This window comes from Oncorhynchus mykiss, chromosome 8, assembly GCF_057628025.1.
Source record: "Oncorhynchus mykiss isolate SJ-2025 chromosome 8, ASM5762802v1, whole genome shotgun sequence".
Classification (NCBI taxonomy): Eukaryota; Metazoa; Chordata; class Actinopteri; order Salmoniformes; family Salmonidae; genus Oncorhynchus; species Oncorhynchus mykiss.
In genome coordinates, this window is record NC_143029.1 from 87,397,815 (window position 1) to 87,411,413 (window position 13,599).

General features: G+C 46.1%; 1 protein-coding gene across 2 annotated transcripts in view; it reads left to right on the top strand.

Annotated features, from left to right (window-relative positions):
• The first annotated feature begins 490 nt into the window (after positions 1-490).
• The window catches only part of LOC110530835 (1-phosphatidylinositol 4,5-bisphosphate phosphodiesterase delta-1), a 45,672-nt gene continuing 32,563 nt past the window's right edge, over positions 491-13,599 (top strand). Inside the window, exon 1 of one of the 2 annotated variants that reach the window (XM_036986605.2) lies at positions 491-805. In XM_036986605.2, coding sequence (XP_036842500.2) covers positions 775-805 — 31 coding nt within the window. In that variant the 5' untranslated portion in view covers positions 491-774. Of the gene's footprint in view, positions 806-6,235; positions 6,590-13,599 lie in introns of those variants that run through there. The other variant, XM_036986604.2, reaches the window with a different exon arrangement.

A 13,599-nucleotide genomic window follows, 5' to 3' on the forward strand; every position in this document is an offset into this window, starting at 1 on the left:
CATTCTTTCAAACGGTTGCCAGCCACTGTAACCAAGGGAAGATATTAGCCTCAGGTTATGCTTTGAGACCGGTCTGGCTTCTTTCAGGTCAAGATGTCTGTGATTGGTGAGAGAACGCGCGAGTCATTCCAATTATGAGCCTCCAATAATTCCCATTGGAAATGGGGCAGAGGGCCAGCTGTCTTAGAGATCGCTAGTGATTCTGCGAACGGAGAATCATTGATCAATCACTTGTCATCTGTGACATTCTGAGTGGGCAGGCTACATTTACAGTTACACTGACTGCCCAACCGAACCTATAGCCCAGCTGACTTAAGTTATTATTTTACTGATCCATCTACATTTGATACATTCTGAATATAAATAGGACGGTTGACACTACAGAATTGTTTCACAATGAAGTCACTCTGAAAGTATGTTTTGCATTTAGTGTTGACTTCGCACGAAAATGGTATCGTAAGGAGTAACCCAAAACTGGTCCACGATGCCAGGGACATCACTCGTTGACAACAGACGGGGAGGAGGAGTGGCATTTCAATCTTCCACAGGAAAAGTACCTGCCCTCAGAACTAACCTTACTTTGATCATGTTTTTGAGGATGTTATATTGTACTCTTTGAATAAGAAAAACAATGATTTTAGGCTATCCGAGGCACGCGTAACTACGCACACGACAGAGAGCAGGATTGGGAGTGGCCTTCGGAGGATGGAGGACGGATAGAGAGGACGGACAACTTTCCCCGGTACTATCATAGGCACAAGAACATTTGACATAATGGAAACAAATGGGATAAACGACAAACACGGTAAAAGCTACAGACTTTGTTCTTTTTTTAATGATGAATTAAATCATTTATTGATCTAGACGTTTTAAAAAAGGTTACATTTTGTCATCTGAAGCAACTTGAATAGGATATGTTTTGATTTGTTTTCGTTGTTTTACTCATTTAAATGTACAACTGTTGATTGTGATGGTCTTGACCAACAACATTCCAAATAGTTTACGGCAGGTGTATAATTACAGGAAGCTGTTATCCTGTTAGTCATAATGGTTACTCATAGGGTAATATAATACACAGCCATAACCTACATGAATCAACACCCATTATTTCTCAATAACCAGCGTCAGTATGTATGTATGTATGTACTGTATTTCAGTCAATCCCACTGCTCTCATCTAAATCAAATAGATAAATATGTTCCATGGAGATATGTTCCATGGGGATAAGTTCCATGGGGGAATGTTCCATGTGAATATGTTCCATGTGGATATGTTCCATGTGGATATGTTCCATGGTGATAAGTTCCATGTGGATATGTTCCATGGAGATAAGTTCCCTGGGGATAAGTTACATGTGGATATGTTCCATGGGGATATGTTCCATGGGGATATGTTCCATGGAGATAAGTTCCATGGGGATAAGTTCCATGTAGATAAGTTCCATGGGAATAAGTTCCATGGGGATATGTTCCATGGGGATAAGTTCCATGTGGATATGTTCCATGGAGATAAGTTCCATGGGGATAAGTTCCATGGAGATAAGTTCCATGGGAATAAGTTCCATGGGGATATGTTCCATGGGGATAAGTTCCATGGAGATAAGTTCCATGGGGATAAGTTCCATGGGGATATGTTCCATGGGGATAAGTTCCATGTGGATATGTTCCATGGAGATAATTTCCATGGGGATAAGTTCCATGGAGATAAGTTCCATGGGAATAAGTTCCATGGGGATATGTTCCATGGGGATAAGTTCCATGGAGATAAGTTCCATGGGGATAAGTTCCATGGAGATAAGTTCCATGGGGATAAGTTCCATGGAGATAAGTTCCATGGGAATAAGTTCCATGGAGATAAGTTCCATGGGGATAAGTTCCATGGGGATAAGTTCCATGGAGATAAGTTCCATGGGGATAAGTTCCATGGAGATAAGTTCCATGGGGATAAGTTCCATGGAGATAAGTTCCATGGGAATAAGTTCCATGGAGATAAGTTCCATGGGGATAAGTTCCATGGGGATAAGTTCCATGGAGATAAGTTCCATGGGGATAAGTTCCATGGAGATAAGTTCCATGGGGATAAGTTCCATGGGGATAAGTTCCATGTGGATAAGTTCCATGGAGATAAGTTCCATGGGGATAAGTTCCACAGGGGTAAGTTCCACAGGGATAAGTTCCACGGGGATAAGTTCCATGGGGATAAGTTCCATGGGGATATGTTCCATGTGGATAAGTTCCATGGAGATAAGTTCCATGGGGATAAGTTCCACGGGGATAAGTTCCATGGGGATAAGTTCCATGGGGATATGTTCCATGGGGATAAGTTCCATGGGGATAAGTTCCATGGGGATAAGTTCCATGGGGATAAGTTCCATGGGGATATGTTCCATGGGAATAAGTTCCATGTGGATAAATTCCATGGGGATAAGTTCCATGGAGATATGTTCCATGGAGATAAGTTCCATGGGGATAAGTTCCATGGAGATAAGTTCCATGGGAATAAGTTCCATGGGGATATGTTCCATGGGGATAAGTTCCATGTGGATATGTTCCATGGAGATAAGTTCCATGGGGATATGTTCCATGGAGATATGTTCCATGGAGATAAGTTCCATTGGGATAAGTTCCATGGAGATAAGTTCCATGGAGATAAGTTCCATGGGGATAAGTTCCACGGGGATAAGTTCCATGGGGATAAGTTCCATGGGGATAAGTTCCATGGAGATAAGTTCCATGTGGATAAGTTCCATGGAGATAAGTTCCATGGGGATAAGTTCCACAGGGGTAAGTTCCACGGGGATAAGTTCCATGGAGATAAGTTCCATGTGGATAAGTTCCATGGAGATAAGTTCCATGGGGATAAGTTCCACGGGGATAAGTTCCATGGGGATAAGTTCCACGGGGATAAGTTCCACGGGGATAAGTTCCATGGGGATAAGTTCCATGGGGATATGTTCCATGGGGATAAGTTCCATGGGGATAAGTTCCATGGGGATATGTTCCATGGGGATAAGTTCCATGGGGTGGGTATGAAATGTGAACATCATCATCCCCCATATTCTTTACCAACTGCCCACACAACAACACTAACACAACTTTTGTCTGAGTGTAACGGATGTGAAACGGCTAGCTTAGTTAGCGTGGACGCTAAATAGCGTTTCAATCAGTGACGTCACTTGCTCTGACACCTTGAAGTAGTAGTTCCCCTTGCTCTGCAAGGGCCGCGGCTTTTGTGGAGCGATGGGTAACGATGCTTCGAGGGTGACTGTTGATGTGTGCAGAAGGTCCCTAGTTCGCGCCCGGGTATGGGCGAGGGGACGGTCTAAAATTATACTGTTACATTGGTGCCGTGACCCGGATTACTAGTTGCTGCGGAAAAAGGAGGAAGGTCAAAAGGGGGGTGAGTGTAACGGATGTGAAACGGCTAGCTTAGTTAGCGTGGGCGCTAAATAGCGTTTCAATCAGTGACGTCACTTGCTCTGAGACCTTGAAGTAGTAGTTCCCCTTGCTCTGCAAGGGCCTCGGCTTTTGTGGAGCGATGGGTAACGATGCTTCGAGGGTGACTGTTGATGTGTGCAGAAGGTCCCTAGTTCGCGCCCGGGTATGGGCGAGGGGACGGTCTAAACTTGTACTGTTACATTGATGCTGTTGACCCGGATTACTGGTTGCTGCGGAAAAAGGAGGAAGGTCAAAGGTGAGTGTAACGGATGTGAAACGGCTAGCTTAGTTAGCGTGGGCGCTAAATAGCGTTTCAATCAGTGACGTCACTTGCTCTGAGACCTTGAAGTAGTAGTTCCCCTTGCTCTGCAAGGGCCGCGGCTTTTGTGGAGCGATGGGTAACGATGCTTCGAGGGTGACTGTTGATGTGTGCAGAAGGTCCCTAGTTCGCGCCCGGGTATGGGCGAGGGGACGGTCTAAAATTATACTGTTACATGAGGGCACACTTGGATTTGAAAAAATATATGTGTGAGGTTTTGGTTTAATTGCATTCCACCTGTAGGCAAAAGGCGTGGCCTTGGTCTGGACCGTCTAGACTCTATGCCCTATATCCAATACAGTCCATGGACCCTCAGCCCCTATCCCAAACTACTGGGCACCTCTGTTTAATACCTACCCCCTACTGCTGGGTACTTCTGTTTGACCCCTAGCCCCTATCCCCTACTACTGGGCACTTCTTTTGAATACCTACCCCCTACTGCTGGGCACCTCTGTTTAATACCTAACCCCTACTGCTGGGCACCTCTGTTTGACCCCTAGGCCCTACTGTTGGGTACTTCTGTTTGACCCCTAGCCCCTATCCCCTACTACTGGGCACTTCTGTCGGTCTGACACAATTGGATAGGTGTATCCATAGCCTTATCTAAATATAAGGATAGAACAGTGGCTATAGGACAGTGGCTATTGGACAGCGGCTATAGGACAGCGGCTATAGGACAGCGGCTATAGGACAGGGGCTATAGGACAGTGGCTATTGGACAGATGCTATAGGACAGCGGCTATTGGACAGAGGCTATAGGACCGCGGCTATAGGACAGAGGCTATAGGACAGCGGCTATAGGACAGAGGCTATTGGACAGCGGCTATGGGACAACGGCTATGGGACAGGGGCTATAGGACAGCGGCTATAGGACAGGGGCTATAGGACAGTGGCTATTGGACAGAGGCTATTGGACAGCGGCTATAGGACAACGGCTATGGGACAGGGGCTATAGGACAGCGCCTCGGCTACGGCATCTTTGTTTGTCTGTGAGTGTAGGCTACACTACGGTTTTTCAAAAAAACTTGTCTGGTGATATGAACGGACATTTAATAACTTGTTTGTAAAGCGGGACTAAAATCCATCACTCGGCAACCAGAACTGTCAATCATATAATATCAAACTGCGCGCATACCACTCTCCTAAAACAGTACTTTAATGTTTGTCAAATACCGTGATTTACCAAGACATTTAGTATAAATAAAACACATCTAGCTACCATACAATAAAAAAAACTGCATTAAAAAAACATAGCAGCACATCAATCAGCGACGTTTATTGTTGTCAGGGAATAAATACATAACATTTTGACGCCGGAGCAGAATTCTACTGTCTGACAAGGTACAGACCTGATGCGGCACTTTTTTCCATTTATTATTGTCTGAAAAGTTATCAATTGTCGCTATAGACATGTTACTGTAGCTGCGTTCTATGTCAGTACGGGGTGGAAGTAACGTTAGATAACTTAATTTCCCGGCTCCTGCGGTCAAACATACGTAATATGTTCTTCATTGTAAATTAAACGTGACATTTTATGAATTGTTCCTATCGTTTTAGCGGAAAACCGAGAAAAAAAATGGCCTTTTAAACGTTAAGAAAAATGGTCCGTTTGACACATCCCTAGTACAGGATAGTGGCTATGGGATAGTGGTTAGTGGTCCATTTTGAATTCAGCTGAGCTAGGAAATGGCAGGCAGTTGAGAGTGAAGCGAACCAATCCTCTTCTAGCTAAATATCTAGCCTAATTCTTGTTTGTCTCAGTCTGAATCATTATGTGGCTCACTTTCTGGTTTCCATATGATACTCACCATACTCCCCATTCAATGGTATGATGTTTACAGTAGCTGCTGGCAGGGTTATAACTTCATTCTGCACAACAAAACAATAAGACATTTCATAATTGTAAGGAGATGACAAAATAACCTGCAATGATGGCGGTTATATCCTTTTCATACAATCTAGCCTTTTGGGGGCCCAACGTGAAATTTGGTTGGGAGGCCTCCCCACCTCGCGGCAAAATATTTTACCGCTGCAAATCTAACTGGTAAATTGAGACCCAACTGAGTCCGCAAATGCCTGGAACCGGCCCTGCACACAATGTCTTCTAGAATCTCACCGCAAGAGGGCAACCTAGTCTTATTATCAATACCATCTAAGTACAGCTGTCTCAGGCAAAGTAAGGTAAGGTAAGGCCATAATGAAAATAATCACATTTGGCAGATGCCATCTCTTATAGTATGACTCCTATAAATAGTACGCCATCATTCATGATATTGATCATAAACATCTGTCCAATAGCCACTGTCCTTATGAATGATGGCATAGGGCTACTTAGTATACTAGACACTTTGGTTAAAATGATGCTGATTTAAACCGAGCATAACCATCTAATAGCATATGCAGCCAGTATCAGGACAGTAACACAGTGGCATTTTTTAATTGTGTGTTTTAAAAAAAAATGATAGTGTACTGTACACGCAGTGAAACCGCGAAAACACGTAACAGATGCTTTCTCCTTACCGTAACCAGTATTTGCCTATCGCTTTACTGAGGAGTGGAGTTGACTGTAAAATGATTAGTGAACTTTTACCCTTGAGTAGTACACGCCCTTTAAGAAATATCCTTTCAAAACGCCAAGCACGAATAGGATTCTCGCTGACAAGACACTTTTGTTTTGTAACAACGGATACTATTTGTAACAACGGATACTATTTGTAAGGAATTGAAGTCACAATGCAATGCATACAAAGGCAGCCCAAACGCACCAGATCCGAGGAATTACTTCATAATGAAAAAAGCAAGAAGGTTACGCGTTTAAATGTCAAACTGTTGGGTAAGTTTACTTATCTAACCCACGGGAACACCTGTGATATTGTAAGATGTTGTGTCAACCATTTGACAGCTGTTTCTACCTGCGACTGTAGCCAACATATACTGTGACACATGATCACTAGGTCACCTAATAGGCATAGCACTTCCAATGCCTGTATGGAGGCAGTAGTACCTGGGATCAGCTGGCACGACTTTCACTATTGACACCTTTTCAAGTCTTTCTATCACGTAAAAAGGCCCAGAGTATCTAACATTCAAAAGCTCTATATCCCTACACTATCTAAATTCAATAGCACTCTTTCCATACTCCCTACAGTTATATAGTATTGTAGCGACCCTGGTGTATATGTGCGGATATCGACTCTGCCACTGAAGCATGGTTTTGTGGCACAGTCGATTTTCGCGTGGCTATGGGCCAGATGGTTGAGGGCTCGGGCCGCACTCCTTGCCTGTTTCATTACACTGAAGCAAGATTTGTGTTGGTTTTTTTTCTCATATTTTTTTATGGATTCGTCCAGGCTGTTATGTTTATGTTTTGCATGTTACTGTTTAATAATACATTAAAAAACAAGCTCAAGTGGCGGAAGTCGATACCCGCGATCATACACCAGGGTCGCTACACTATTTATAAAGATTATATAGCTCACGCTTTTGATGAGGCCACACACAAATACTTAATAACTAATGATTAGTAAATGGTTTATAAGGACCTATATTACACATATTATGGTTAGAGTACATTATTAATAAATGACAAATGCTTTATTTCGTGGCGTTATTATAAAATGCCCCAGAATATACAAACGGTCAACATCAGTGACAATTATATCTATTTAGTTAAACTTGGTGTGTCTGGGGGCCATGATGTGGAGTAACCTAAACAAACCTAAAACAACTAAAAACGTGAAGATCTGATCACTGGAAGCTCACTATAACCATTTCGAATGAGGTTAGGGGACAGACTGGTCCAACTCAAGGTGTCATGAATAAAAATACCCCCCCAACATGAAATATTATCACATGACCCTCCCCTTGTACTGTATAGAATTAAACCAAAATAATGCTTACGACCAAAAAGAAGTACAGCAACCTTGTGTTTATTTAACTAGGCAAGTCAGTTAAGAACAAATTATTTTTTACAATGATGACCTAGGAACATTGGGTTAACGTCCTTGTTCAGGGTCAGAACGACAGATTTTTACCTTGTCAGCTTGGGGATTTGATCTTAGCAACCTTTCAGGTTACTGGCCCAACGCTCTAACCACTAGACTACCTGCTGCCCCAGCAATGTTTATAAATGTTTATGTAACGACTTCACCACTTCAGCATGCTTTTGTGGCACAGTTGATGCCACACAGGGCTCATGGCCAGAAGGTTACGGGTTCACCGACCACCACAGACGAGCTCACTCTCCCTGCCTGTTTCATTACACTACAATCAGAGCCGACTGCAGACAATGATCAGCTAGGGGGGAAATCAGATTTTCTACATTTTGATGCCATATTTCTAATTATATAAAATATATGCAACGAATTCTCCACCAACAGGTTACTATTCCAATACACCACACAACCAATAAACAAAGCATAGCGACATAAGGCCCTTGAAAATCATGGTTTGTGTTATTCAACACCACAATAAACAGACTATGTCAATGTTGACAAACAGAAAATACATCCCTCCCTACCAATATCAAAGACTGGTCTTGACAATCTCAGAAGTTCATTAAACATTTTGGTGTTTTGTAACAGTTGGCCTCTTTCCATTCATCAATTGGTTGCTGCACATGTTGGGATTGATTGATGGATTTGATTTGTCAAGACCAGTTTAGTAAATGGTTTATAAGGACCTATATTACACATATTATGGATGGAGTACATTATTAATAAATGACAAATGCTTTATTTCGTGGCGTTATTATAAAGTGCCCCAGAATATACAAACGGTCAACATCAGTGACACTTATATCTATTTAGTTAAACCTGGTGTGTCTGGGGGCCATGATGTGGAGTAACCTAAACAAACCTAAAACAACTAAAAACGTGAAGATCTGATCACTGGAAACTCACTATAACCATTTCGAATGAGGTTAGGAGACAGACTGGTCCAACAGGAAAAAATACATATGTGACCGACCACCTTGATTCAGTCTTATGTAGCAAAATTTGAAATTGTGTTTATTTTTTTAATTTTTACGTTGAATAAAAGCAGAGACGCAAAGCTACAAAATGGTATATCATACACTGCATTTGAGGAACAACGGGAAAGTAATTCTGCTTTGAAAGTTGATAAACTTTTGAGAAAATGGCCTTTTGGTTTTGGCATCTACTGGAGAGCTCTTCTTCTTCTTCTCTTCAGCTAGCTAGCTAACAGTACACACTCACTTGAAATGAAAATACTTTATGTCAGAATTAGAAACATGTCCTATATGAAAATGAAGCTAGCTAGACTATCTTACCCGTGGTCTGAAATCGGAGTAGATAGCCAGAGCGAATTTACCAGCTATGTCTATCAACAGTTGTCGCAGTGACATTCTATTGAAATGGATACCTCCACATGTCCCGTAGATATGTAGCTAGCTAGCTAGTTAAACAATGAACCATAATCCCAACTCACGACAATACTACCCTGCATGAATCTGCAGGTAGCTAACCAACCAGGTTCAATGTTAGCTAGCTAACATTAGGCTATAACTAGCCAAGCAAATAGCAGTGGTGGAAAAAGTACCCAATTATCATACTTGAGTAAAAGTTAAAGATACCTTAAAAGAAAAGGACTCAAGTAGAAGGGAAAGTCATCCAGTAAATACTACTTTAATAAAAGTATTTGGTTTTAAATGTATCAAAAAATAGAACTATAAATCATTTAACATTTCTGTCACGCCTGCTTCCGCTCCCCCTCAGGCTGCCCATCATTACGCACACCTGTCACCATCTGTAATGAACACGATGGGAGACAGAGAGCTGGTTTCATTCGCAGGGCGCAGCAGGTGTTTATTTGTGAAGGACCACAGGAGGAGGCAGGTAGCTGGGTCCAGGGACAGGCAGTAGGTCATACACAGGAGGAGGCAGGTAGCTGGGTCCAGGGACAGAAGGTCATACACAGGAGGAGGCAGGTAGCTGGGTCCAGGGGCAGAAGGTCATACACAGGAGGAGGCAGGTAGCTGGGTCCAGGGGCAGGCAGTAGGTCATACACAGGAGGAGGCAGGTAGCTGGGTCCAGGGGCAGAAGGTCATACACAGGAGGAGGCAGGTAGCTGGGTCCAGGGGCAGGCAGTAGGTTATACACAGGAGGAGGCAGGTAGCTGGGTCCAGGGGCAGGCAGTAGGTCATACACAGGAGGAGGCAGGTAGCTGGGTCCAGGGGCAGGCAGTAGGTCATACACAGGAGGAGGCAGGTAGCTGGGTCCAGGGGCAGGCAGTAGGTCATACACAGGAGGAGGCAGGTAGCTGGGTCCAGGGGCAGGCAGAAGGTCATACACAGGAGGAGGCAGGTAGCTGGGTCCAGGGGCAGTAGGTCATACACAGGAGGAGGCAGGTAGCTGGGTCCAGGGGCAGAAGGTCATACACAGGAGGAGGCAGGTAGCTGGGTCCAGGGGCAGAAGGTCATACACAGGAGGAGGCAGGTAGCTGGGTCCAGGGGCAGAAGGTCATACACAGGAGGAGGCAGGTAGCTGGGTCCAGGGGCAGGCAGAAGGTCATACACAGGAGGAGGCAGGTAGCTGGGTCCAGGGGCAGAAGGTCATACACAGGAGGAGGCAGGTAGCTGGGTCCAGGGGCAGAAGGTCATACACAGGAGGAGGCAGGTAGCTGGGTCCAGGGGCAGGCAGTAGGTCATACACAGGAGGAGGCAGGTAGCTGGGTCCAGGGGCAGTAGGTCATACACAGGAGGAGGCAGGTAGCTGGGTCCAGGGGCAGAAGGTCATACACAAGAGGAGGCAGGTAGCTGGGTCCAGGGGCAGAAGGTCATACACAGGAGGAGGCAGGTAGCTGGGTCCAGGGGCAGAAGGTCATACACAGGAGGAGGCAGGTAGCTGGTTCCAGGGGCAGAAGGTCATACACAGGAGGAGGCAGGTAGCTGGGTCCAGGGGCAGTAGGTCATACACAGGAGGAGGCAGGTAGCTGGGTCCAGGGGCAGAAGGTCATACACAGGAGGAGGCAGGTAGCTGGGTCCAGGGGCAGTAGGTCATACACAGGAGGAGGCAGGTAGCTGGGTCCAGGGGCAGAAGGTCATACACAGGAGGAGGCAGGTAGCTGGGTCCAGGGGCAGAAGGTCATACACAGGAGGAGGCAGGTAGCTGGGTCCAGGGGCAGTAGGTCATACACAGGAGGAGGCAGGTAGCTGGGTCCAGGGGCAGAAGGTCATACACAGGAGGAGGCAGGTAGCTGGGTCCAGGGGCAGGCAGTAGGTCATACACAGGAGGAGGCAGGTAGCTGGGTCCAGGGGCAGAAGGTCATACACAGGAGGAGGCAGGTAGCTGGGTCCAGGGGCAGTAGGTCATACACAGGAGGAGGCAGGTAGCTGGGTCCAGGGGCAGAAGGTCATACACAGGAGGAGGCAGGTAGCTGGGTCCAGGGGCAGGCAGTAGGTCATACACAGGAGGAGGCAGGTAGCTGGGTCCAGGGGCAGAAGGTCATACACAGGAGGAGGCAGTTAGCTGGGTCCAGGGGCAGGCAGTAGGTCATACACAGGAGGAGGCAGGTAGCTGGGTCCAGGGGCAGAAGGTCATACACAGGAGGAGGCAGGTAGCTGGGTCCAGGGGCAGGCAGTAGGTCATACACAGGAGGAGGCAGGTAGCTGGGTCCAGGGGCAGAAGGTCATACACAGGAGGAGGCAGGTAGCTGGGTCCAGGGGCAGAAGGTCATACACAGGAGGAGGCAGGTAGCTGGGTCCAGGGGCAGGCAGTAGGTCATACACAGGAGGAGGCAGGTAGCTGGGTCCAGGGGCAGAAGGTCATACACAGGAGGAGGCAGGTAGCTGGGTCCAGGGGCAGGCAGTAGGTCATACACAGGAGGAGGCAGGTAGCTGGGTCCAGGGGCAGAAGGTCATACACAGGAGGAGGCAGGTAGCTGGGTCCTGGGGCAGGCAGTAGGTCATACACAGGAGGAGGCAGGTAGCTGGGTCCAGGGGCAGAAGGTCATACACAGGAGGAGGCAGGTAGCTGGGTCCAGGGGCAGGCAGTAGGTCATACACAGGAGGAGGCAGGTAGCTGGGTCCAGGGGCAGAAGGTCATACACAGGAGGAGGCAGGTAGCTGGGTCCAGGGGCAGGCAGTAGGTCATACACAGGAGGAGGCAGGTAGCTGGGTCCAGGGGCAGAAGGTCATACACAGGAGGAGGCAGGTAGCTGGGTCCAGGGGCAGGCAGTAGGTCATACACAGGAGGAGGCAGGTAGCTGGGTCCAGGGGCAGAAGGTCATACACAGGAGGAGGCAGGTAGCTGGGTCCAGGGGCAGGCAGTAGGTCATACACAGGAGGAGGCAGGTAGCTGGGTCCAGGGGCAGAAGGTCATACACAGGAGGAGGCAGGTAGCTGGGTCCAGGGGCAGGCAGTAGGTCATACACAGGAGGAGGCAGGTAGCTGGGTCCAGGGGCAGAAGGTCATACACAGGAGGAGGCAGGTAGCTGGGTCCAGGGGCAGGCAGTAGGTCATACACAGGAGGAGGCAGGTAGCTGGGTCCAGGGGCAGAAGGTCATACACAGGAGGAGGCAGGTAGCTGAGTCCAGGGGCAGGAGGTCATACACAGGAGGAGGCAGGTAGCTGGGTCCAGGGGCAGCCAGAAGGGCATACACAGGGGGTACAAAAAGGCAACAGTACAGGCAGGGAAAAGGCTAGTAACATTGTCCGGGAGATCAGGCAACAGGTAGATAACAGAAATCCGATAGGCCAAAGGCATCGTTAGTGAGGCAGGCAAAAACTATCATACACGGGAGGATTAAATTACGGGAAAAACAGCTCTCCGAAAGAAGTGTCACAAAACAACCAATACCTCACAATGACGAAGTGCAAAGACCTGAACTAAATAGTGTGTGATAATGACATACAGATGTGTGAACAGGTGATCAGAATTCAGGTGATTGGGATCTGGAGAGTGAGCTGCGTTCAGGGGATCTACATTGTTTGAGAGTGTGAGATGGAAGGAGACGTTACACCATCATTACGCGGATCAGCGCAATATTAGACTCAGTTGGACCCCTTCACTTTGTTGATTTCCCCTTCAATATCTGTCTGTTCCTCACATTTTTGGACTCACCTTGTTGTGCTGTGCTCACTTGGAACAGGAAGGTGGGGCGACGGTCCCTCGTGGGTAAATTTTGTCATCAAAGTCTGTCTTTCTCTGGATTTATGGTGCTTTACAACATTGGAACGCAGGAGTGATGGTTGCTGGAAATGGGCCTCTGTACGCCTATGTAGATATTGCATGAATAAAAACATCTGCAGTTTCCAGATACAATGGCCATGTCACGTTCTGACCTTAGTTATTTTATTATGTCTTTGTTTCTGTATGGTCAGGGCGTGAGTTGGGTGGGTTGTCTATGTTATTTTTTCTATAATTTGGGATTTTTTGTAATTCGGCCTGGTATGGTTCTCAATCAGAGGCAGCTGTCAATCGTTGTCCCTGATTGAGAATCATACTTAGGTAGCCTGGTTTCACTTTTGAGTTGTGGGTGTTTATTTCCTGTTTAGTGTTTTTTCATTCACCTTACGGGACTGTTCGTTTTGTCGTTTGTTGTTTTGTTCAGTGTTCAGTTATTTTATTAAAAACATGAACACTTACCACGCTGCGCTTTGGTCCTCACCTTCTTCCACCACACACGATCGTTACAGGCCATTACAACATTTACAATGTCTACACTGTATTTCTGATCAATTTGATGTTATTTTAATGGACAAAAAAATCTGCTTTTCTTTCAAAAACAAATAACTTTCTAAGTGACCCCAAACTTTTGAACGGTAGTGTATATTTTTTACATAGTTTGAAAACTGATATGTGAAAACTCCATGTGTAACTCTGT